The 23,211-nt window shown below is 42.7% G+C and overlaps 1 protein-coding gene across 1 annotated transcript in view; it reads right to left on the bottom strand.

The window, feature by feature from the left end:
* Positions 1–1,661: 1,661 nt before the first annotated feature.
* Positions 1,662–23,211, bottom strand: part of LOC133442608 (zinc finger protein 160-like) — a 137,424-nt gene continuing 115,874 nt past the window's right edge. The window contains exons 3-5 of the mRNA XM_061720614.1: positions 4,898–5,528; positions 3,661–3,763; positions 1,662–1,693 (exon numbers count right to left, since the gene is read on the bottom strand). Of these exons, the coding sequence (XP_061576598.1) occupies positions 1,662–1,693; positions 3,661–3,763; positions 4,898–5,528 (766 nt within the window). The remainder of the gene's footprint in view (positions 1,694–3,660; positions 3,764–4,897; positions 5,529–23,211) is intronic.

The following is a 23,211-nucleotide window of genomic DNA, read 5'->3' as shown; positions in this document are numbered from 1 at the left end:
GTTGGGTTTGGGCCATGGTGCCAAGAGACTTTTGCGACATGATACAGGTGTGTACCGATTTTCGTGCATGTACGTACAACCGTATTGTGGGGCTTGAGGCACAAAGTATTCTAGGGGGCGCTGTTGAGCCATTAGGCCACACCCATTAATGCAAACCATTAAATATCACATTTTTCACCAGGCCTGGCTTGGTGCAAAATTTGGTGACTTTTGGGGCACATTTAGGGGGAAAAAGGCCCTCATTTCGCCGGGAGAAAAACGAGGAAAAAAAAATCCTACAGATACAATCGGGCCTTCGCACTGTCAGTGCTTGGGCCCTAAAAATAACAGTAATTATAGTAACACTATCATATGCTGTAACAATGCACCTTCCAATAATCATATTTACATCACACTGCTGCACCTTTCACTTTTTTAATTGTATATATGTTAATAAGTGCCACATTTGTTTATTTACTGTTTGCTATTTTTAAATCTGGGTACATTGAGTGAAATAACTGGAGTCAAATTCCTTGTTGGGCAAAGTTCAAACTTGGTCAATAAAGGTGATTCTGATTCTGATGTGTTTTTACTCAATTCAGTTAATTTATGTTGGCTTAAACTTTTTGGGTTCTTTCTTCATATCTGACATATATTCAAGTATTCTGTGCAGTTTGTGTTAGAATGAGACTGTAATCTATGTCAGTATTACAATAAATAAAAGAAAGCGTGTGAAATGATCTCTCTCATGAAATAAAAGTCAGATTTGTGCTGATGGTGAACAAGAGAACAAAAAGTTTCTTGTGATGGTCGGTGCTGCTCCTGGTACTGAGATTAATCACAGACAAACACTTATTAACCACAGTAAACTGAACAAGAGAAAAGATCCAAGTTTTACTGAAGATTTTTTACTTTCTTTGAAGTGTTAACAATCATCGTAATATCCAGAAAACATTTACAATATTTACTGGAACAAACTGAGGAACATTCATTGACCAAGTCAAGTTCATTTGTGGTTTGTGCAGAGGTGGAAAAAGTACAAAAATATTGTACTTAAGTAAAAGTACAAATTTTCTGCTTGAAAATTACTTAAGTAAAAGTACAAATTTTCTGCTTGAAAATTACTTAAGTAAAAGTAAAAAGTATTAGAAGAAAGAAAGAAAGAAAGAAAGAAAGAAAGAAAGAAAGAAAGAAAGAAAGAAAGAAAGAAAGAAAGAAAGAAAGAAAGAAAGAAAGAAAGAAAGAAAGAAAGAAAGAAAGAAAGAAAGAAAGAAAGAAAGAAAGAAAGAAAGAAAGAAAGAAAGAAAGAAAGAAAGAAAGAAAGAAAGAAAGAAAGAAAGACAGACAGACAGACAGACAGACAGACAGACAGACAGACAGACAGACAGACAGACAGACAGACAGACAGACAGACAGACAGACAGACAGACAGACAGACAGACAGACAGACAGACAGACAGACAGACAGACAGACAGACAGACAGACAGACAGACAGACAGACAGACAGACAGACAGACAGACAGACAGACAGACAGACTTTTTGACTTAACATGAAATAAATGGATATATGAAAAGCTTGTAAAACTCTGGAATTCAGAAACTATGTACATCTCCTTCTTCATCATCACGGTACAGTCAGAGTCTGTCCACACAAACTGGTTCTGCTTTAACTCTACACGACTCATCCGTCCTGGTCATGCAAACCATCTCCACCTGTAGAGGGGAGAAGAAAGAAGAGAGCACATAAAAGGAGTGTTTGGAGAGATCCCTCCATCAGTTGTAGAGGGAAGAAGAAAGAAGAGAGCAGATAAAGGAGTGTTTGGAGAGATCCCTCCATCAGCTGTAGAGGAAGAAGAAAGAAGAGAGCAGATAAAGGAGTGTTTGCAGAGATCCCTCCCTCAGCTGTAGAGGGAAGAAGAAAGAAGAGAGCAGATAAAGGAGTGTTTGGAGAGATCCCTCCATCAGTTGTAGAGGGAAGAAGAAAGAAGAGAGCAGATAAAGGAGTGTTTGCAGAGATCCCTCCATCAGCTGTAGAGGGAAGAAGAAAGAAGAGGTTCTATTAACAGAACCAAGGCTGACATTGTGATTGACAGGTTACATCTTTGAGCTCCGACCTTTATATGTTCATGTGGTTGATTGTGAGATTGTTGCAGCTCCAGGTCCAGGTCCAGATCCAGATCCAGATCCAGGTTCAGGTCCAGGACTGTCGTGTCCTTCACGTGGTCGTGAACTTATTGTTGACGTCACGTTTCCTCATATTCTGCACTTGACTGCATCACCAGTGATTTTCACCAACGGACAAAACCTCAGAAAAGTGCGTCCACCAGCCTTAATGTGTGAGTGAAGGACCGAAACTTTCTACATTCAAATCACTTTTTGAACATCTGACGGGTTTTTTTTTTTGCTATTGATGAATTTTACTAAATATCCATACAGACTGTTAACACTGTTATGATCTTTTTAATAAATATGATATAAAAATGATATATTCCTGTACGATTACGTTTTTTGACAAATCGTCCTCAAACCTGTTAGGCTTGACAAGTGCAATCCAAAAAATGTATTGTGCCAAGTTTGGTGTTAATGGAGACTTCAGGTAAAAGGGTACTGAAATTTATTAAATGTAAAAAAATTGCCAAAAACAGTGGATTTAACATTAAAATATTAAGAAATGTTAAAAGGGGCAAATTTAGCAAAGCATTCAAGGAATCAATCCTGAAAGTTCAGCTCTCAAAGGCAAATGGTTGATTACATATATAATACATACACAGGAGTTAGCCAGTGGGAGGAACATCTTCCTAGCTCACATCAGGAATATACAGTAACTGCTGGGTATTTCCTTCTTGGAGACTCTACTTATCCTTTGCAGGACTGGCTCTTGAAACCATTCCATGACCCTGGACGACTGACAGCAGAACAGTCTTTAAGCACAAAGTCAACCGAGCACCAGTGGTCGTGTCACGGCTCAAAAGACAGAAAACCCAAATGCACAACATCAAACGGAGAATCAGAGTCCCAGGCCGACACACGGCCAAAGTTCAGGGGGCCGGGCCGACCGCCGAGACAGTTCCGGAGGCCGCCCTCGGGGGGTAGCAGGCGGGTCAGGAGGTCTGGGGGCGTAGCAGGCGGGTCAGGAGGTCTGGGGGCGTAGCAGGCGGGTCAGGAGGTCTGGGGGCGTAGCAGGCGGGTCAGGAGGTCTGGGGGCGTAGCAGGCGGGTCAGGAGGTCTGGGGGCGTAGCAGGCGGGTCAGGAGGTCTCGGGGCGTAGCAGGCGGGTCAGGAGGTCTGGGGGCGTCCAGGACCACCGCTAGAGCCGGAACAGGGGGCGATGCGTCCAGGACCACCACTGGAGCAGGAACAGGGGTCGATGCGTCCAGGACCACCGCCGGAACAGGGGGCGATGCGACCGGGACCACCGCTAGAGCAGGAACAGGGGGCGATGCGTCCAGGACCACCGCTAGAGCAGGAACAGGGGGGGGATGCGACCGGGGACCACCGCTGGAGCAGGAACAGGCTGGGACTGCCGCCGCCGTCTTTTCTCCTGAAGCTGGAGACTCCTGGGCCCATTTCGAGCCAGGTGTGTTCCCCAGAAAGGGGGAAGAGACTGGGGTGGGTCCGGGACCACCTCTGGAACAGTAACAGGCTGGGGCTGGCGGCATGTCCCTGTCCCCTTCAACATACGGTGGTAGGACGCCACTTGGTCACCGTAAAAGAGCTCCCACAGATCCACGTTCTTTCCTGGTGGGTCCATGCTGGCTGGGTTCATACTTTTGGCCAGATTGTACTGTCACGGCTCAAAAGACAGAGAACCCAAATGAACAACATCAAACGGAGTATCAGAGTCCAAGAGGCTTTAATCAGGTCAGAGGTAGGCAGGAGTCAAAGACCGGGAAGACAGGCAGATCAGGCAGACAAATCCAAAGGGGCAGGCAAAAATCCAAAAACCGTGAATCAGACAAAGTCACGGGCAGGCAGGCAGAAACAGACAGAATCAGGAATGCTGGAAAGCTAGGCATGAACACTAGACAATCTGGCAACTGGCATGTGGAAATGGGCCGGTATATAAAGGGGAACTGATGATCATGGGAACCAGGTGTGTAGATGGGCGGGGAAGCACAGGTGAGGGGAAAGAGAAGATGTCTGGCTGATGAGGGTGGCAGGATCTGGAACAGGAGAGTGATCATGGAAAAAAACCTATCCCCAACTGGGAAACCATGACAGGTTGTAGAAGATGAATTCAGCAGGTTTCCTTCTGTGATGTCCGACTGGTGAAATGAATGGTGATGACTTCCTGTCCACTACATAATCTGTGTGAAAGTCATGGAAAGACGTATGAAACATCATAGGATGTTTCTGCAGCAGCAACACTTCAGCCAGTGGTGGCAGTGGCTCGGGGTGGAGAGGAGGAAGAGATGTTAGAGATGCGCTAATGCAGTATTTGTGGAATAGTTAATGCTATAGTTAGATTACATTCTGTATCTCAGAATGGTGTAACAATAAATTTGTGCTTTTTGCAGATATATGGATTTTTTCCGTCTTTATCCACTTGATGTGGGACTGGTTAGCGGGGGCAGCAGTCTGAGCAGAGATGTCCAGACTTCCCCCCCCCCACACATTTCCTCCAGCTCTTTTGGAGGGATCCAGAGACGTTCCCAGGTCAGCCAAAAGACATTCCCTCCGGTGTGTCCTGGCTCTTCTCCTGGTGGGACATGCCAGGAACACCTTCCCAGGAGGTGTCCAGGGGGCATCATATGTTAGTCTTTCAAGTTTTAGGTATGACGTTGTCTGATTATTTTGCTTTTTTTGCTGTGCTGAGGTGTTTTTTGCAATTCCACACTTCATACTGATCAAATCTTTAGAGTTTATCACTCGTGTGAATACGTTGGTGAGTCATTAGATTACCTGATGTGGTAAAAGCTGCTCCACACTGATCACACCTAAACGGTTTATCTCCAGTGTGAATACGTTGGTGAGTCATTAGATTACCTGATGTGGTAAAAGCTGCTCCACACTGATCACAAGTGAACGGTTTATCTCCAGTGTGAACACGTTGGTGAGTCCTTAGATTGCATTGTTGGGTAAAAGCTGCTCCACACTGATCACAAGTGAATGGTTTATCTCCAGTGTGAACACGTTGGTGAGTCCTTAGATTGCCTTGTTGGGTAAAAGCTGCTCCACACTGATCACATCTGAACGGTTTATCTCCAGTGTGAATACGTTGGTGAGTCATTAGATTACCTGATGTGGTAAAAGCTGCTCCACACTGATCACAAGTGAACGGTTTATCTCCAGTGTGAATACGTTGGTGAGTCCTTAGATCACTTGATGTGGTAAAAGCTGCTCCACACTGATCACAAGTGAACGGTTTATCTCCAGTGTGAATACGTTGGTGAATCTTTAGATGATCTTGTCTGGTAAAAGCTGCTCCACACTGATCACAAGTGAACGGTTTGTATCCAGTGTGAATACGTTGGTGAATCTTTAGTTTACTTTTAGTGATAAAAGCTGCTCCACACTGATCACAACTGAACGGTTTATCTCCAGTGTGAATCATCTTATGTTTTCTCAGACCTGATGAAGTGGTGAAGACTTTCTTGCAGTGATCACAACGGAAACTTGTGGGTCTCTCTTTGCCTTTATGTTTCTGTAAGTACAGAGAAGAAGAATTAAATCATCTTGTTGGCCGACTCACAAAAGCTTTTCAGTTTCTATAAAGTGCTGTCTGTCTCAGTGCTGTTATTGACAGCCAGAAACCTTCAGATGAAACATCTCAGTACGTCAAATCAAAAGTGTAAATGGTTAAAGCTACTAACACGAAAACCATCAAAATAGTTAATTAATAGGGATGGGTATTGATAAGATCTTCCAACCATTTTTCATTCAAGCAATGTTGAGAGCATGCATGCTGAGCTGTCTTGGATGATGAGGATCGACTAGCATGCAGAATTATTATTTTTTTGAAAAATATCTGTATATTACGCAAACCTGGCTTATTGTTTATGCAACTTCTACCAACAAATAATAGACACAGCTATGATACCAGACTGGCCCTAGCTAATCACTTTTCTCTGCCTATGCCCAGAACCAATGCTTTGAAAACAACAGTAATGTAAAGAGCAGTCACACACTGGAACCATCTCCCCCATGTATAGTTGCAATAAACAAGGTGTGGCGTTTTAAAAGGAGACTGAAGCAGCTGTGGTTCAGAAGGAAGTCATGATCGGTCCTAGGTATATATTGTGATTATTGTGCAAATTGTAAGTATATTATAAATGTAATAGTAATTAAAGCTGCAAGCAGCGAAGAACGGGCCCTCGCACTCATGGCCACCGGCCCCCATAAGCATATCAGAAATTACACCACCCACGACTCTCTATGTCAAACCATCCAAAAGTTATGGCAGAAAATAGGGACAACCAATCAGAAGAAGGGGCGGGGCTAATTCAGGCCAATGAAGGTCAAGGACTCAATACAGAATCTGATGACACCACCCACAACTCTCTATGTCAAACCATTCAAAAGTTATGGCAGAGAAAAGTTTTCAAGGGGGCGCTGTTGAGCCGTTAGGCCACGCCCATTAATGCAAACCATTAAATACCAATTTTATCACCAGGCCTGCCTTGCATGCAAAATTTGGTGACTTTTGGAGAACTATCAAATATGGACCAATCAGATGAAGGATGGGCGCGCTTTTTGGCGTCTAGCGTCACCACGGTAACATTTTTGAAAGAGAAAAGTAATGTGCGTAGTCGCAGGATGGAGACGCACATTTTGATGTATAACACACCTGGGTGCACGTTACGGTTCGGGCCGTATTAACTGTCGAAGGAATGGCATAAATTGCGCCAAAATTACGCGATTTTGAAATTGTTCAAAATGGCCGACTTCCTGTTCAGTTTCGGCCATGGCGCCAAGAGACTTTTCTTTAAGTTGCGACATGATACAGGTGTGTACCGATTTTCGTGCATGTACGTCAAACCGTATTGTGGGGCTTGAGGCACAAAGTTTTCTAGGGGGCGCTGTTGAGCCATTTTGCCACGGCCATTAATGCAAACTATTAAATATCACATTTTTCACCAGGCCTGGCTTGCCTGCAAAATTTGGTGACTTTTTGGGCACGTTTAGGGAGAAAAAAGGCGTATATTATAGTGTATATTATAATGTATGAGTATATTATGATATGTAGTATATTTATACTACTATAAATAGAGGTATGGGTATATTATAAATTATAAAGTCGTTGCAAAATATTTTGCTCGAAAGTTGATACAGATCTGGTGATAGTAGCAAATATTGTTACTTAAGATGTGGATGGTGGGTTACTTAATCTTTTATTTTTACAAATTCTGCTTAACGATCCAGTTTTTATCGATTTGGGAAAAAAGAGACAACAAAAAGTTGATTAGCATCACAAATATAAAATAAATATTCTCCTGTAGAAATGAACAAATACAACATGCATCATTCTCTGGCAATTCCAGGATTCCAAAATGATTCTAACAGAAAAAAAAATAAAAATAAAAAATAAATAAATAAAATTGTCCTTTTTAAAAAAAGATATATGAACTGAGCAGTCAAAAATAAAGCCCGTGAGCCAGTGACAAATACAACCAAGGCAGAGTCCTCTTCCTGCACGGTGCAGTGTTGCTGTAGCTTTTGCAGGATTGGTAAAATCTCACCATAGGTCGCACTTTTGTCACTGGAGACTGCCAGTGTAAAGGTGTAATGCTTTTGCATGAGCAGCACAAACTCCTCTGCTCTTCTTAAGTCCTCATTTTATCAAGAGCGGCATGTGTTTGGGTGGCTTGAGGGGTAACATACACAACTTAAATTCTTACTATTGGGCTTTTCAATTCAATTAAATTGTATTTGTATAGCGTCTAATACAAAAGTTGTCTCCAGGATCTTTCCAGAGACCCAGAACATGAACCCCCGAGCAGTTATTACATAAACAATGGCAGGTAAAAACTCCCCTGGTGGGAGAAAAACCTTATAGCCAAACAGTGGCAAGGAAAAACTTCCCTTTAGGAGGAAGAAACCTGGACCAGGACCTGGATCATAAGGGGGGACCGTCCTGGGAGTCGGGGACGTCACCCGCACAGCAGGCAGGTGGAAGCAGCAACGGGATGATCAGGGGTGGGGACAGCAGGCAGGTGGAAGCAGCAACGGGATGATCAGGGGTGGGGACAGCAGGCAGGTGGAAGCAGCAGTGGGATGACCGGGGGTGGGGACAGCAGGCAGGTGGAAGCAGCAGTGGGATGACCGGGGGTGGGGACAGCAGGCAGGTGGAAGCAGCAGTGGGATGACCAGAGGTGGGGACCGCAGGCAGGTGGATGCAGCAGCGGGATGACCGGGGGTGGGGACCGCAGGCAGGTGGAAGCAGCAGCGGGTTGACCGGGGGTGGGGACAGCAGGCAGGTGGAAGCAGCAGCGGGTTGACCGGGGGTGGGGACAGCAGGCAGGTGGAAGCAGCAGTGGGATGACCGGGGGTGGGGACAGCAGGCAGGTGGAAGCAGCAGTGGGATGACCGGGGGTGGGGACCGCAGGCAGGTGGAAGCAGCAGTGGGATGACCAGGGGTGGTGACCGCAGGCAGGTGGAAGCAGCAGTGGGATGACCAGGGGTGGTGACCGCAGGCCATCACGCAGCTCCCGAAGCTCCGGCCCAATCATCAAGTCCCAGGTTGGGGTGCAGGGTCAGGGAAAGGTTGAGAAGGGGCAGGGCCTTTTCATTTGTTTCTATGTTGCCTTCAATATAAAGTATCTTACTGAGCACGTTTTGCTTCTCCTTAAGGACCACTTTAGCCAGTCCCACACTTTTGCCAGTGTGGGACGTCTTCATCCATACAAATCACCAAGCGAATTCTTGCGGGCCAGTTGGAAATTGCAGTGCAGTTATACAGTTTCTGAGTCCTAGTATATATTTAGTGTTGACCAATTTAATGGTTTTGAAGTTATTTGTGTTTTTCTTAAGTAATATTTGTTTTCTTTTTTAACGTCTAGAACTATTTCTTCAAATTTTTGACCCTCCCTGCCAGGCTTAAAAAAAACCACCGAAGAAAGTCATGAGGAACCTTTTGGGGTGAAGTTTGCCAAAAACCTTGGAATTTCAAGATTCCACCAACAGGGCAAGGAGCAAAAAAAAACACCCTACGGTCAGCGTTTTTAGATACAACCCCATTATTATCACTGGATGATTAATGTTTGTTTAACCCTTTCGGACCTACCATAGAACAAGTCCATCTACGAGTATTTTTATTTCCTATGCATCAAAACAACCCATATAAGTCAATCCTTGATAATCTGTATGTTACAAAACCATACTAACTAAATAAACTGCCAAAAAGTGCAAATAACTACCAAAACAATCTTTTTATTTTACACATATTTCTCTAAATACAGAAATCCCATAGCTAGATCCCTCAAAATTGTCAATGGAAAAAAGTAACACAAAAGCCTTTCAAACCACAGGAAATTTATTTGGAATTAATTCATACTTTAGTTTCTGAGATACATCATTTTCCATATTGCGTTTAGATATCGCACCTTCATCTGGCACTGAATTCAGCTTTGCTCAAGGTAAACCGTTTCTCTCACACGGACTTTGGTGGATCCATAATATGTTTGTGTGTGGGCTTGTATAGTGAGTATGTAGTGCTCGTATGGAGTGTGTGGGTTGTAGCTGAGTAATCTTTAGAGGTGGGTGCAATTCATCGATGTGTTGATGCATCGCGATGCATCACGTGACGATTTGAAATCGATTCATTTACATTTTTTTTTTCTTTTTAAGTTATCCTTTCCACATTCCAGACTGAATAAGCTCCTGAGTCATTTCCTTTTCAAGAATGCACATTTCTTATTGTTCACTTGAAATATGGCAGATATGTTTACACTAAGTTCATATCTAGTTTACTTGGGCCGCTCGGTGGCGCAGTGGGTTAAGCAGCGGCTCATATACTGAGGCTACAGTCCTCCTCCTGCTGCGTGTCTTCCCCGTTCTCTCTCTCTACCCCTTTCCAGTCTGCATCTCCAATAAAGGTCCACTAGAGCCCAAAAAAATCTTAAAAAAAAAAAAAAAATATCTAGTTTACTTGAATTAATGAACTCATTAAATCCAAGGCTTGAGCGTTTTCAGTGTTTTCACCAATAGAGGGGGCTCTCATGCAAGTGCAGCTTTCCCTGGTCAAAGTTAAGGAAGTCAAAGAGCAAATGTTTACATAGTCATAAAATACATTATTTTGTGTCTTTGAAAAATACATGTCAAATGTTCAAAAAACCTTGTTATTTACTTAATGAGTGTTGTTAGAGGAACTGAGTTCATTGATTGGCTATTTATTTGCAAAAATGTAGCCACAGATGAAGACAAAATCAATCTTGTATGGAAAAAAGCATTAAAAATCACAATAATCGAAGAATCGTGGCACCAATAATCGAATCAAATCGACAATCGTTATAATCGAAGAGTCGAAGCTCCAATAATCGAAATCAAATCGAATCGTGAGGAACCCTTGTTTGCACACCGCTAGTATTGACTAAGGATGCTATATATATGGAGGAGAAACAAACCTATTGTGGTCAAGTGAGCACAGTGTGGAAAGAGAAATATGGTTTTCCTGGTAATCTTGTCACAACGGAAGTACTGACCCTGCAGTTGGCTTTAAAACAAGACATTGTGAAAGCACGGGAGAAGAAAAGAAAAGCAGAATTAAAGGTCCACTATGGATTTTCTGAGCAGTGGCTGGCTGGGAGTAAGAAAAAGAAGGCTGAAAAAATAAATGCAATGATAAAAGAAGATGAAGAAAGGACTTCTTCACGGAGAACCCGTGATGTTGAGGACGGTAATAGGGGACGCCCTAATGACTAACTTCCGGCGCCGGAGAGGATGGCAGCCGCGGTGATTTGGTGCGTGTTACTTTGTCTCTTTTTATTTAATAATGCAGCTTTCTGCTACGACTCCCGATGCTCTTTCACCAGAGAAGAGCTGATGAACATCAGAAGAACAACTCCAGCGGATTTATTTCCCACTTTTCTCCTTCCATCAGTGGAATTATTGGACATTCTAGTCAAAGGTGTGATCACCTTTGTTCACGCGGTGAAGCGCAGGAGGAGAGGTAAACGGGCAGGCGCGCTCGTGCGTCTCCGCCGGCGCGGACGCCGCACACCTTTACCTGGCATATTTCTCTCCAATGTGCGATCACTTTGCAATAAAATGGATGAACTTCAACTACTAGTGGGGAAGAACAGAGACCTCTCCTCATCCTCCGTTCTCTGCTTCACGGAGACGTGGCTGTGTGGTCTCATCCCGGACTCTGCGCTGCAGCTGGCAGGCTTCCAGCTCTTCAGAGCCGACAGAGACGCGCAGCTCTCCGGAAAAAAGAAAAGGTGGAGGAATCTGCTTTTACATCAACAACTGCTGGTGCAAAGATGTGACAGTGATCCAGCAACACTGTTCTCCCGATCTGGAATTTTTTATCATAAACTGCAAACCCTTCTACTCTCCCCGTGAGTTCAGCTCATTCATCCTGGTCGGCGTTTACATCACACCGCAGGCCCACGTGCAGGATGCTCAGCGCGTGCTCGCCGACCAGATACTGAACGTGGAGCGGACAAACCCGGACTCCTTAGTTACTGTCCTCGGCGACTTTAACAAAGGTAACCTCAGCCACGAACTCCCTAAATATAGACAGCTAATTAAATGCCCGACCAGAGAGGGAAACATTTTGGATCACTGTTACTCTACAGTGAGCAGAGCCTATCATGCCGTCCCCCGAGCTGCACTGGGACACTCAGACCACCTCATGGTCCACCTGATTCCAGCATACAAGCAGAAATTAAAGCTCTGCAAACCTGCTGTGAGGACTTCAAAGCAGTGGACCAGGAAAGCTACGGAGGATCTTCAGGCATGTTTGGACTCTACTGACTGGGATGTTTTCAGGACTTCTTCCAGCAGCCTGGACGAGCTCACAGAGGCTGTTACATCTTACATCAGCTTCTGTGAGGACAGTTGTATTCCAACACGAACCAGGGTTGTTTATAACAATGACAAACCCTGGTTTTCTTCTAAGCTCAGAAGGTTGCGGCTGCAGAAGGAGGAAGCGTTCAGGAGTGGCGACAAGGACAGGCTCAAAAAGGCAAAGTACACGTTTAGCAAGGAGGTGAGAGCAGCTAAACGTCTGTACTCTGAGAAACTACGGCAACAGTTCTCAGATAACAACGCCAGCTCAGTCTGGAAGGGACTGAGACAGATTACTAACTACAAACCCAGAGCCCCCCCCTCCATCAACGACCGACGCCTAGCCAACGACCTGAACCAGTTCTACTGTCGCTTTGAAAGACAAAGGGACAGTCCTGACACCATCCCCCCGGACTGCACTCACATTCCCCAGTTCCATTCCTCCAACAGCCCCCCCCCCTCCCCAGCAGGGGCTGGAGCATCTTCACCACTTCACACCCCAGAGGCCCCATCCTCCACCCCCCACACCACTGCGACGCCCCTCTCTATCCTGGAGAGGGACGTTAATAAAATATTCAAAAAACTGAACCCCCGCAAAGCAGCAGGACCGGACTCTGTCTCCCCATCCACCCTGAAGCACTGTGCCGATCAGCTGTCTCCGGTGTTCACGGACATCTTTAACACCTCCCTGGAGACATGCCATGTGCCAGCCTGCTTCAAAACCTCCACCATCATACCTGTCCCCAAAAAACCAAGGACCACAGGACTTAACGACTACAGACCCGTCGCCCTGACCTCTGTGGTCATGAAGTCTTTTGAGCGCCTTGTGCTGCCACACCTCAAAAAAACCACCGACCCACTACTGGATCCCCTGCAGTTCGCCTACAGAGCCAACAGGTCTGTAGACGATGCTGTAAACATGGCCCTGCACTTCATCCTCCAGCACCTGGACTCCACAGGAACCTACGCCAGGATCCTGTTCGTGGATTTCAGCTCTGCCTTTAATACGATCATCCCATCTCTGCTCCAGAACAAGCTCTCCCAGCTGAACGTGCCTGACTCCACCTGCAGGTGGATCACTGACTTCCTGTCTGACAGGAAGCAGTGGGTGAAGCTGAGGAAACATGTCTCTGACCCGCGGACCATCAGCACCGGATCCCCTCAAGGCTGCGTTCTCTCTCCTCTACTCTTCTCCCTGTACACAAACAGCTGCACCTCCAGTCATCAGTCCGTCAAGCTCCTGAAGTTTGCGGACGACACCACCCTCATTGGACTCATCTCTGATGGTGATGAGTCCGCCTACAGGTGGGAGGTGGACCAGCTGGTGACCTGGTGCGGTCAGAACAACCTAGAGCTCAACGCTCTAAAGACAGTGGAGATGATAGTGGACTACCGGAGGAACGCAGCCCAACCTGCCCCCATCACCCTGTGTGACTCCCCAGCAGACTCTGTGGAGTCCCACCGCTTCCTGGGGACCATCATATCCCAGGACCTCAAGTGGGAGCTGAACATCACCTCCCTTACCAAAAAAGCACAGCAGAGGATGTACTTCCTGCGGCAGCTGAAGAAATTCAACCTGCCAAAGACAATGATGGTGCAGTTTTACACGGCCATCATTGAGTCCATCCTCACCTCCTCCATCACCATCTGGTACGCTGCTGCCACTGTGAAAGACAGGAGCAGGCTGCAGCGTATCATCCGCTCTGCAGAGAAGGTGATTGGCTGCAATCTTCCATCTCTCCAGGACCTGCACGCCTCCAGGACCCTGAAGCGTGCAGGAAAGATTGCAGCAGACCCCTCCCACCCCGGACACAAACTGTTTCAGACTCTTCCCTCTGGCAGGAGGCTGCGGTCCATCAGGACCAAAACCTCACGCCACAAGAACAGTTTTTTCCCGTCTGCAGCCTTCCTCATCAACAAGGCCCCGGTCCCCCCTCCCCCCCCCCGACTACCAAGGACTGCCCCCCCATCCCACTCTACGTTACATTAACGTAAAAACTCCAATCCTGTAACTCTTGCACAGACTCATATCCGGCACTTTACAAACCTCATTGTACATTTCTGTTTATACTTTTTACCTATCCTAAGTTCCTAAGTCACTTTTGTACAGACTCACCCGGCACTTTAAAACCTCATTTTGTACATTTCCGGTCTACATTTTATTTTACTGTCTATACTTTTTATTGTGTATACATTTCATTCTATTTTATTTTATTTTATCTCTTATATATTTGTTTTTATATTTGTATTGTGTTGCACCAATCCCCATAACAAATTCCTCGTGTGAAAACTTGGCAATAAACCCCTTTCTGATTCTGATTCTGATTCTGACCAGTCGGACTCTGACGACTTATCTGACCAAAACGAACATGAGACTGCTGAAACGAATACGCGTGACTCCCGTAAGGATCGTAGAGATCCTGTTAAACTGAAAAAGATCTCGAAACGTGCTTTTTCTGCACCATCTCGGGTTCAACCAACCCGGGACGTAAAAACAAAACATAAAGTTGAACCTCGCAAACAAAAGAAAGACTTGTATCCTGTGTCCGACCTTAAACAAATAAAACAAAAACCTGGATATGGTAAAACGGACTCAGGCTCCGGCTCAGACTCTGACTCTGACCCAGGATGTGCCGCGCCCCCCACCGACCTGAGCTGTCCATTAATCCAGGTGGCTAATCCGCGTTACGGTCAAGGGGGTGATGATAACCCCCCATAAGGATAATCAGTAGAAAACGATATAGAGATCCAACAAATCCATTATTCCTTCAGTTAAATTTGTTGAAATTTCTTGAACTAGTAGATTATAGTATTCTGCAAATTATGTTTAAAGCTCATAAAAAACTTTACCAATCAACATTCAGAAAAGATTTAAAAAAAGAGAAAGCAAGTATAACTTAAAAGGAACAGAGATTTTTATAAAACCAAGATTCAGGACTAAATTGATGGAACGTTGTGTTTCTGTGAAAGAATCAGTTTATGGAACAATCTGAATAAAGAAAACTAAGAATCCAAATCAAACATTACATTCAAAAGAACAATTAAAGCCTGTATGTTAAGGAAATATAACGTAACATGTTGAGTTTTATTCACCTTCCCTTAGGCGTGGGTAATTTTATTTTAATTTTATTTTAATTTAATTTTATTTTTGTTGTTTTTATTCACTTAGTTGTTTTTTTATTAATATTATTTTTAATGTATGTTATTTGTGAAAGGGGCAGATCAGATAAGATTCTTCTTCTTTCTGCTCCTTTTCATTCATAAGTTAGGAACATTTGTATTTGTATTGAATTGTTTTGTTTTTTGAATGAAAAAATGAAAATAACCTGACCATTATGGTTTTTCGAGCGTGGTCCAAAGATGGAATGATGAAAGCTGCTGATGGTCTTGCAGACCCATTTCAGGATGCCGACCAGTTCACAACTGACTTGGTAGAATTGATGAACAGCTTTCACCTGAATGGCTTAGAGGTGCTTCATGTAGTCAGTAAAAAACTTGGGCACAGACTTGGACGTATACAAGGTGACTTCACTATAAGACTTTCATAGACCAAATCACAGCATTTCTACCATTAGAAAAGCTAACATTGGAAAAATATAACCGTGGCCTCTTTTTCAAGAATTTTGGTTCTCATTATTTTCTGGTTTAGAGAACTTCATTACGCCGATTGCTGTTTTATTGCTGTCATTTACTTTATGTATCTGTAGGTATTTGAGTATTGATGCCCATACTGTTACTTACTGATGGTTTTGTGTTTTTTTTTGGGGGGGTGGGGTTGTAGGCGAGACTTGGCATGTGTGCACAAAAGAAAATTGTAAGACCTACTGTCATTAAGGATGTTTCTGATAGCCTTTCTTTTGTGAAATAAAAAGATATTGAAAAAAAAAACAAAAAAAACAAAAAAAACTTGGGCACAGACTTGGACGTATACAAGGTGACTTCACTGGACATGAAGCAGCAAATCCTCCAGTGATTTTACCTGCTGACTCTCAGGCCTTGACCAAAGCGGTAACACGGTTAAACAATCGCATTATTAAGATCTTCCGTAGGGGAGCAGACTACACCCGTATTGCAGCATGCAAACAAAGGGATCAAGAACCTGCTGAAGAATACGTAGATGGTTTAGAAGCAGTTTTCAGGCATAATTCTGGTATTCCTTATGACCCTGCAGACAATGGAGCTTACCAGCAACAATTGAAAAAAGCGTTCCTGGAGGGACCACTGCCCACAGTGCAACACTTTGTAACGAAGTACTGGGTTCATCAGACCACGGGCTCTGTAGCACACGCTGTGGAATTTGGCGTGCGGCAGAAGAAGACACGGAATATGTTGAATACTCTGGTGATCATTGGAGTGATGGGCAATCTATGGGGGAAGAGATCATTTCCACCGTAGACGAGGGGGGAGGAATGCAGGAGGAAATTGGGAAAACAGACGGAAATCTGATCACAATTGCTGGCATTGCGGGAAACCTGGGCATGTTTCCAGGGATTAATCTTGCAAATAAAAGAAAACAGCCACAGCAAGATAAACGCCCAAATAATCCCAACTCAGCCCAACAGAAATGACTAGTACCTGAACCTCCGAAACAGGGTCCAAACGATGTGGTAGACATCTTTGCAGCCCTTAAACATGCCCGTCAAAATAATGAACTGACATTCATAACCCTCAGTATTCAAGGGGAAAACTACCGCTGTCTTTGTGATTCTGGGGCTTGTAGAACTGTTTTACAAACTACTCCCCCCCGAAAAGTAACTTTATCTTCGGATGAAGTAGATGTGAAAACAGCAAGTGGACACGTGGCTAAACATCAGTTGACAAATCCAGTTTTCGCGTGCCACAAGGACACCGGAAGAACAGCTTCCTGTCCTGTTCTGGTCGACCCTTCATGCCCAGTAAATTTGTTAGGCAGAGATTTAATGTGCCTGCTGGATATTTCCATCATTGTAACCAAGAGCGGAATGAGAGCAGAGATAACCCCAGCTGATTCTCAGGATGTCTTTGTTGCACAGGGAATGGGGATTCAGGACAATCCAGGACAACAGAGCCATGTCAAGCTTCATGCCCTCATCCATCAGACTCATAAACAGCTGATCTTACCTATTCATTTTTGTACCAGCTTTTATACATATTTTTTCTTTAAATCATTGTATTTATCACGCACTTAACGGGGGACTTATATTTTTTGTCTCTCTTTCTCTCGTGTTTTATCTATGCTATGGTTTTACAGCATTTAAGTCCAGCAGTATTTGTGATTGTCCAATGTATGTTGCTTTATATTGATTGTTTGGTTTGTTTCTGTACTGTCCTGTTGCATATGTTATCTGTACACGCACTGATGCTGATGCTTTTACACAAATGAAGTTCCTAACGGATAAATAAAGTTATTCATTATTATTATTGTTATTACCACATTATTGGTGGGCCCTAGATCTGGGTAACCAAACAGTAGCAGATGAAATATTGCAAGTTACAAAAACTAAAGTCGAACAGGGGGAATTTATGCCTCGTTACGCCCTCCATGTCACTAAGAGGTATAACACAACCCCTGGCCCAGATCCATCTTATGATACAAAGCTTCATAAACTACGAGATCAGGTCATTACGGTTTCCCATTTGTACATCTCTCCGGATGGAGACTCAGTCTGTTCGGTAATATTGTCTCAAGAACAGAAAAAAACTCCTGTATCAGCCTCTCCCGCACATCTCAGTGTGCAGAGTAACATGCAGAGATTGGAAGGAAATGTCACATATTCTGCGCAGAGCTGAATCAGACACATATGATCCAAAAACGGAAAGAGATGGCTGGCGTACAGGCAGGCGCACTCATTACCTGTGGTGTACACTCATTTGAAGTCCCTTGTTCTTATTCAGCACAAACAGCAGAACTACCCGGGATCAGAGCTCCAACAAACCCCTCTGGAGATGTTGCTGCTGCTCGGTTGTAGAACCGACCACATGTTTCCAGAACCAACCACATGTTTCCAGAACCAACCACATGTTTCCAGAACCAACCACATGTTTCCAGAACCAACCACATGTTTCCAGAACCAACCACATGTTTCCAGAACCAACCACATGTTTCCAGAACCAACCACATGTTTCCAGAACCAACCACATGTTTCCAGAACCAACCACATGTTTCCAGAACCAACCACATGTTTCCAGAACCGACCACATGTTTCCAGAACCAACCACATGTTTCCAGAACCGACCACATGTTTCCAGAACTGAAGACACACGGGTTGGTGGGACTTTAGATTGTGTTTTAACTTTAGATTATATGTTTTAACTTTAGATTGTGTGTTTTAACTTTATTTTTTTTTTTTTTACCTTGTCTGCACACATATTAATGATTGATACCATGAAGGTAGAAACCAGAAGGTATATATATATATATATATGGGTCAATGACAAATAAGGCTTCCAAAAAGGTATTTTTAAAAAGACTGTTCAAAATGGATGTAATGTATATTTTTGAGTCTGGAACAATGTATTTAAACAAGTCTCATTTATTAAATAACATTTCAAAGTTTTTAAATTCATTTTTTGAATGTATTTTTAACTTCACTGCCCAAAAAATGTCAGGTGGCGCAACCAAATATTTGTAAAAAATATATGTATTTTCCTACTATTTATTCTAAGTAAAATCTTTGGCAAGCATCCCTTAGAGTGTCTACAAATCCCAACACATTATTATTTTGTGGTTGTGTTTTGTATCTACAATATTTTAAGATTATTCGTTCCAGTGGCCAGGTATTTAGTATCTTTAGTGTCCAATTTTACATTTAAAGACAGAATAATAATTATACAAATATACAAATGAATGCATTTAATACAATAGCTATTCACATCATAGTTATCAACCATTTGTTCACTTTAACGTATTATTTATTGGTTTAAATGAATATTTTATGTGGTCGCACCACCTGACATCAGTTGTGCCACCTGACTACATTAGTAATGACAAGAAATATGCTGAATAATTCTTTTAAAGATTTTAATTCTTTTATAGATAAATGTTGATGTCTATGTGGAAGCGTGATCTGACCGGCTATTTTCATCTGTCAAATCATCCTACCTGCCAATATCTATGTGGAAGCGTGATTTTAATTTTTTTTTTCTTCCGCCGAAGCGTCGTACACATACATCTATGTGGAAGCACATTCTGACTTCCTGCTGTTAAATCGGCTATTTGCATGAAAAAAACCCTTTGAAAAAAAAGAAACTGAGATAAAAGAAACGGAGATGGTACGGTAGTATTTTCTGTCGAGGTAGGACACCTCGGCAGAACACCGCTCGACACGTCTCATTCATCCTGACGCGCAGCAAAAACAAACTGCAGGAAGCCGCTGCGCATGCTCAACAAGCTCATTTATATGCAAATACAGTCAAAGTAGTTTGCATTGACCATTTATGATATGAAGTGGGCGTGTAGAGGGCGGGGTATGAGGCGAATTCACGTGTGCAACCTTCCAGCTGGACTGTGATTTATAAAGAGAACATTGCGTGCAGGTGTGCGTGCACACGGTTTTATAAATCAGGATTTTTTTGTCCGCACGCCATTTTCGGCTTTTGAGCGCACGTACACTTTTAGTATGAATCCTACGCACTCTTTTATAAATGAGGCCCCTGCACTCTTTCGCTTGGTGCAACCAGTTGTAGTGGTGTTTGGATAGTTTATCGAGCTTCTGATTGAAATTCAAAATTTCCTCCATAGCCCTTTTCCTTTAGCACAGGGGTGTCCAAAGTCGGTCCTCGAGGGCCGCAATCCTGCATGTTTTAGTCGTTTTCCTGCATAAACACACCTGATTCTAATTAACGGTCGTCGCCACATTGTCATCAAGGTCTGGATAGTTCTGTTGATGACCAAGCTCCTTGTATCACGGTTTGATAAAAAAAGAGACACATCTAAAACATGCAGGACTGCGGCCTTCGAGGACCAACTTTGGACACCCCTGCTTTAGCATCTAAAATTGTTAAAAATTATAATCATGAAAAGTGTACAAAATCTTTAACTTAAAACTAATAAACATTTTAGAAATGTAATAGATCATTTTAAGCTTTAAATAACATTATTTATTTAATATTGTGACATTCCTTGCAGTTGCGCCACCTGACTTAATGGTTGCGCCACCTGACTTAATGGTTGCGCCACCTGACTTTTACAACTAATTTTAAATTTAACAGGCTTCTACTTGGACACCTGTATTAGCTTTACCTTAGCTATCAAGTTCATACATATCATTTTTAAATACAATAAAGAGTTTTATGATAAAATCACATTTTCCTAGTTTTACATTGGTTGTACCACCTGACATGGAAAGTGTACCAGCCTGCCTACTAGTTAAAAGTAGCTATTTTTATCAATATTGGAGCAAGATCTACAAACCTTTTTACTCTGCCATAAAAGTCACTGGGGGTCCTCTGGCTGATGCACCATCCTGTTCACTGTTATTACCTCTTCACTTCACAATAAAAGTCCCATGTTTACGGTTGTGCCACCCTGACATTTTAAGAACATAAATTACTGGACAAAAGTTTTTCAATTATATCAACAGCTTTAAAACTATTTATATTTGTAAAATTTGGTTAATTTGAAAGGTTTCAAACATAAAATAATGCCATAGTATTTTATCTTGAATTTCTTATCATTAAAAGGCCATTTTTAATAGTTTTCTTAGTCTGTTCATTTGCACGGACGGTTGCACCGCCTGACATTTTGGGGGTTTGAGATGCCAAAACGTAAAATAATATATATTATTTGAATGTACCTAAACGGTATTCAAACTAAATAGGTTTTATAGAATAAAGTGATATATGTCATAAATTGATTAAAATTATTTTAAAAGGAAATAATGCACCCGGACACAAAAATATGCACGTCATGTCATTGACCCATATATATATATATATATATATATATATATATATATATATATATATATATATATATATATATATATATATATATATATATATATATATATATATATACATATACATATACATACGCATACATATGTGTACACATACATAAATATACACATACAAACCCAGTGATTTTTTTTGGGGGGGTGGGGGGTGACGACATCCACTGCCAATCCAGGAAGCAGGAACACACAGAGACACGTCAAGCACTGGAAATCTGCAACAAAAAACCACAAACAAAACACGAAACCGGCACGGAGCCGACCAAAACACGAGCAGCAATCGACCCAAATCTTGAGATCTGATCGCAGTCTGAGCTAAGCTACCGCTACCGCTACCTAACCCCAAAAACTACTAAAATATGTTTTAACTTTAGATTGTGTGTTTTAACTTTAGATTGTGTGTTTTAACTTTGGATTGTGTGTTTTAACTTTAGATGTGTGTTTTATGGATTACTATGTAGGAACTCCATTACCCAGCATGCCCTAGGCTTAGCGCATGCGCAGTAGCTTCAGCAGAGCGCCAGCTGAAAGTGTGGAGTTGTTGTTGTTGCCATGACAACCGCAGTCGGTTATTATAACGGTCGGGGAATAAACGTCTTGATGAGACCAGCTACACGCCTCGTCTGCTATATACATTTATATATATTAAGACAGGCAACACATGGTGTCAGAATGGGCCGCGAGTAATTATAAGAAGAAGTTTTTACCGCGAGAGAGCCACGGAAGAGGAGTAAGTTTAAAAAAACAAAAAAAAAAAAAGTTGCCGGTCTCGACGTGAGATAAACAGACACAGCAACGGCTACGCTGGCTGCGACCGACGGTGACAGTGAAACGGGAGAAGAGGGACAGATCGAACAAGTAAAAGAGGATCTGGAGCCCGAATTGGAGGAAAACCAGCAACCAGAAAGAGCTGAGGAAGCCCCATTACCCCGGCGTTCTGTCATGGATAGGCTAAGTCCGCCCACTTGTATGCAGTTGACTGGTAATCTTGCTGATAACTGGAAACGTCTTAAGCAGACATTCAATATCTGGCAGCAAGTGGAGCAGGGGGTGATGATGAAAAACTGAAAGCTAACATCCTCTTGCATGTAATCGGAGAAGATGCATTGGACATATATAATAGCTTTCAGCTGAATGATGATAATCTGACTGTGGCAGCGCTAATGAAGCAGTTTGAAGAGTATTTTGTGCCAAAGCAGAATGTGACCTTTGAGAGGTACAAGTTTTTCACCCATGACCAAAAGCAAGGAGTACCTTTTGATCAATACTTAGCAGAGCTACACACACTCAGCAAGATGAATTTGAGAATCTGAGAGATTCACTAGTGAGGGACAGGATTGTCTGTGGAACAGTGGATAACGCACTCAGAGAAAGACTGCTCAGAGAAAATGGACTTACACTCGATAAATGTGTCAGCAAGTGCAGAGCAGCAGAGACCAGCCGTGCACAAGCAAAAGAGCTGCGGAGAGGTGAAACAGCAGTGCATAAAGAGCAGAGGAAAACGAAAACATTTACCAAACAAAAAGAGAAAGAGTTCACATGTGGTAAATGTGGAGGCAAGCACAAGCTAATCCTGCAACAACTGTGGAAAAAGCAATCATTATGCAAAATGTTGCAAAGCATCTTGAAGAAAGAAGGTTCACACAGTTGAAGAGGATGATGATGAAGAAGAAGAAGATGAATTCATAGCGACGGGTGTGTTGCTAGATAGGAATGGATTTTTGCAAACGGACTGTTTTTCTCTTACGACCTGCTGAGAATAAGTGTCGTGGATTTTACCGTTTATCTTACCTATCGATTCTTTGAGTCAACAGTTTAAGTTTGTGAGTTTAAAAAAAAAAAATGAAAAAGTGTAAAGACAATGTTGATGATACATGATTCTGTTTACGCTGTATGCATGTAATTTAATTTATTAATTTAATTTAATTTATTATTTTCTTTGGAGAGAGTATTAATCAGTTGGAATTCTTACTGAGAAAGGTTTTTGAAATGCACTTCAGTTTAGTGTGGTTTTTCTTTAAATGACATTTCTTATTTAGGGGGAAAGATGTGTTGTATGGATTACTATGTAGGAACTCCATTACCCAGCATGCCCTAGGTGCTTAGCACATGCGCAGTAGCTTCAGCAGAGCGCCAGCTGAAAGTGTGGAGTTGTTAGAAACTGCCTTTGTGGAACTTTGTTCCCCAAAAAACTAAACAAAAATGATATAGTACATACATTTGATAAAAAATCAATTGATAAATTAAGAACAATGTACCTAACATTTCCTATACCCCCCAAAACGAAAGAAACGCACTTTAAAATGATGAACAACATTTATCCTTCTAAAGAATTACTTAGATTACGCTT

The sequence above is a fragment of the Cololabis saira genome, chromosome 4, assembly GCF_033807715.1.
Source record: "Cololabis saira isolate AMF1-May2022 chromosome 4, fColSai1.1, whole genome shotgun sequence".
Classification (NCBI taxonomy): domain Eukaryota; kingdom Metazoa; phylum Chordata; class Actinopteri; order Beloniformes; family Belonidae; genus Cololabis; species Cololabis saira.
The sequence above is the reverse complement of the archived record's forward strand: the minus strand, read 5'-3'. Positions and strand labels throughout refer to the sequence as shown.